This window comes from Formica exsecta, unplaced genomic scaffold, assembly GCF_003651465.1.
Source record: "Formica exsecta isolate Colony F162 unplaced genomic scaffold, ASM365146v1 scaffold667, whole genome shotgun sequence".
In the NCBI taxonomy this organism is placed as follows: domain Eukaryota; kingdom Metazoa; phylum Arthropoda; class Insecta; order Hymenoptera; family Formicidae; genus Formica; species Formica exsecta.
Window position 1 is genome coordinate 379,048 of NW_021853430.1, and position 3,458 is coordinate 382,505.

A 3,458-nucleotide genomic window follows, 5' to 3' on the forward strand; every position below is an offset into this window, starting at 1 on the left:
ATCTCTTTGAAATCTTTCACGGTAAAAACACTATGAAGAACGTTATTAAATTCCAGATCGTACCATGTGCGAGATGCGTGCGAGTCTAGAGGCAGAGAAGTTGCGTTTGCTCGAGGAAGTTCGCAAAGAGGCTGAAGACGAGAAGCTTCGATGTATCGAAGAAACCAAGCGAAAGCAATGGTGCGCCAAATGCGGACGGGAAGCGATGTTTTATTGTTGCTGGAACACGGCTTATTGCGATTACCCGTGTCAACAGTCACATTGGTCGATTCACATGCGAACGTGTTCCCAGCAGCCCACGTATACCAACCTCGTCGCCAGTTCGGGTGCAAATTCGAGTGCGCAGCAGGTGATGCCCAAACTCGTGTTAAGCGTACATCAAGCGACCTCGAGCGTACGGAAGGCCTAGAGTGGATTGGTGTAAGTCCCGGCGATTCAAACAGGAAGTTCGATAATTCGAGAATACTGTAAGGGAATATTAATGTAATCTATGTTGTTAGAAGTTCTTTCGCTCAGTTTATGTAGTTTAAGCGAATTGGATTAGGTAATACTGCGCTTATAAATTTATGACATAAGAAAATTGTGATGAAACGAGTAGAACAATAATAATACAAAAATACGAATCTATCTATGAAAGGAAAGGAATCGAGAGGCAAATATTATCTAAACCAATATATTTGTTGACACATTTCATACTTTGTCGGTTCCCCTATTGAAGTTCGATCCTTACAATTTGACTTACACTATTGATGCTCTGGACGCTTCAAAATGGACTTCTACTCTTATGATGCGATTGAATGCGCGTTTTTGACTGATTGTGCTGCAATGGTTTAGCAGCGTTCTTTACTTTTCAGAGCAGTAAGACCATGACGCACGACCCTGCGGGCAGGGTGTATGCTTTACCACCCAGCAAATTGAGCGGGATTCCGTCATCGTGGCCTGCTTCATCTCTTAAAAATAAAACTGATCAGGATATACTCTAGGCAAATCACGATTTATTTGTGATCGATAACCGATTCGATAATACTGGATAAAGAAAGTTATGGTTTTACATTGCAGTTAAATAAATAATGTTGCAACATTACAAACACTAGCAAATTTTGATACAAAAATTACATTAAAATGTTTATTCTTTATAATCCGAGATCACGCAATGAACGTGTATGTAGTTTATCTCTCTTCTTGAAAAAGACATTTTCAATTTCTGTAAATAATTGTGCTAATTGATATCGTGCAATTTTCAACATCACCAATACTCTTGATACATTAAGTTACAAAAGACTTGAATATAATGTTACACACATCTCATTAATGTTTTGTAATAAACTTACGCTACTTCTTTAATTTAATTCGTTAGTATTAAATAATATTTAATTAGATAGTTACTATAGAAGATATAAAAGATGTAGCAATTACACAGAATGATAATATAAGTAAGAAAATGTCGAATATCCTTTAGAAACATCGCTGACTTGTTGCGACATAAGTAATTATACATGTTTGATAGTTTAAGCATTAATATAATAATAATTCATTCATATTGAAATTTAATAACTTTAGTCTCTATGAATAGTTGCATGTTTCACATAACATTTTCGTTCCACTGTTTCTCTACATATGCATTTGAAACGCAGAATAAGAGATAAAGATTATTTTTCCAACTTCATAATGCATAAACGCACTTTTCATAAAATGAATCAATATTGTCTCATGTGTATGTGTATAAAGTATAATGAGCAATTATAAAAAAGTTTATTTTGGTCGTTAAGCAACATTTGACGCGTGTGGATTTATAGATCCAAATAATTTCATAAATCTCTATTTGAAAATATCTCACAACGCGTTTATTAATAAAATTATTAAGCAAAGATATACATCAGAATTTATATTAACTATATTCCTGTGAATCCATCTTTCTCTCTCATTAATAGACTAAAAGATGAGAGTATTAGTGTCTCTTCTATTTTTGGATTTAATATTCCAAAGAAAATTCTCTCAATATATATATCATCAGACATGTAACTTTTTGCTCTCGCATAGTATGATTTTGCAAATCATTTTCTTTAGAAAAATGAGGGGACGGATGAGGTAGAAAAAAATTGAAATAAAAATTAAAATTTCGCGCCTATGATGTAGCCCTATTTCGCAAGCAACATGGCGAACGGAAGTAGACGTCACCCAGTGCCAACTGCCAGCCAACGGGGCTCTGTGTGGTCGGATTGCTCTTTCTATGGGAGAAAAATCACTTTTTCTCCGTCCCCGCGGCCTCCGTACGCTTTTTTCACAGTGGGTATGTCAAACACACATTTGCTGACACGAGCTAACGGATTTACAATCGGGTCGTTCTTTTAACGTCCCGTATATGCGAACGATTGGCCGTCAATTTTACGCCTCCGCGTGTCGAAAGTCTGCGCGAGACACCGCGATAAGTGTTTGTGTCAGTGAACGAAAGAGAGATCCGGTGAGTCGTCGTCTTCGATTTATAAATTGTTCATCAATATTATGTGACAAAGGAAAATTGAAGATTTTCGCAAATCGCACACATTGTAATCTCGTTTCCGCTCTTATTACACTTTTCTCGCGTGTAAGATTAAAATAAACATATAATTAGAGAGAGAGAGAAGATTAAGGCTCAAAGGTAGGTGCAGCTGAAAAGAGAATGAATCGCAAGAACATGAACGTGTGCGGTGCATTGCGTTGACGACGACCCACTGGTTTATCGTTGCACTCCCTTCACCCTTTTGTAACATAATAGCCAAGGACACGAGGACGAAATTTAAAAGAATCAGCTGCATCGCGCGCGCGATCACGTTGGCAGAAGGTGATCTCGCTAACTTGTCTTACTATTGTTGCAGAGTCATTCATTAGTTAACACACATACATATACACGCAACACGGTGTAGACGTCATATAATCGCAGCTACAAATATGTTTATTTGGGATTGGTTTGCCGGAGTGCTAAATTATCTGGGTGAGTAGAATCTTCTCCCGCATCAATCTGTTCATGTGTAACTGATGGAAGAATTGTATTAAAGATCTCAAGAGAATTGTACCATTTAATTATACAGGGTACTTCAAAGTTAAACGATCAAATTTCATCAGTAAAACAACCTCGCCTTTGAAACACCCTGTATATGATATTTTAATCCTATTGTTGTAATAGTACAAAGTATATTAAGATGATGATGCATGTTTATTGAAAGAGCTCTATTATAGGAATGATTATCTGATTGGAATAATCTTAAACTAATTTCTTTAATTAAAAAGAGAATTATAAAAAAAGCTCTATTTATTATTTAAGAGACAATAATATTTGTGTTATATATGTTATATATTTATATATATGTTTGTTATCTGACAAAGTATTGTTTATCATTCTTCTTGTTTTACCCAATTAAAATGATATTTTTTTATTGTCATAAATTTCCTATAGAAGCTCTGTTTCCTTGTAAGTTTGT

At 35.5% G+C, this 3,458-nt stretch overlaps 1 protein-coding gene across 1 annotated transcript in view; it reads left to right on the forward strand.

Annotated features, from left to right (window-relative positions):
• Positions 1-1,872, forward strand: part of LOC115243000 (protein kinase C-binding protein 1) — a 6,141-nt gene extending 4,269 nt beyond the window's left edge. The window contains 2 exon segments of the mRNA XM_029819648.1: positions 57-349; positions 855-1,872. Of these exon segments, the coding sequence (XP_029675508.1) occupies positions 57-349; positions 855-983 (422 nt within the window). The 3' untranslated portion in view covers positions 984-1,872.
• Positions 1,873-3,458: the final 1,586 nt, after the last annotated feature.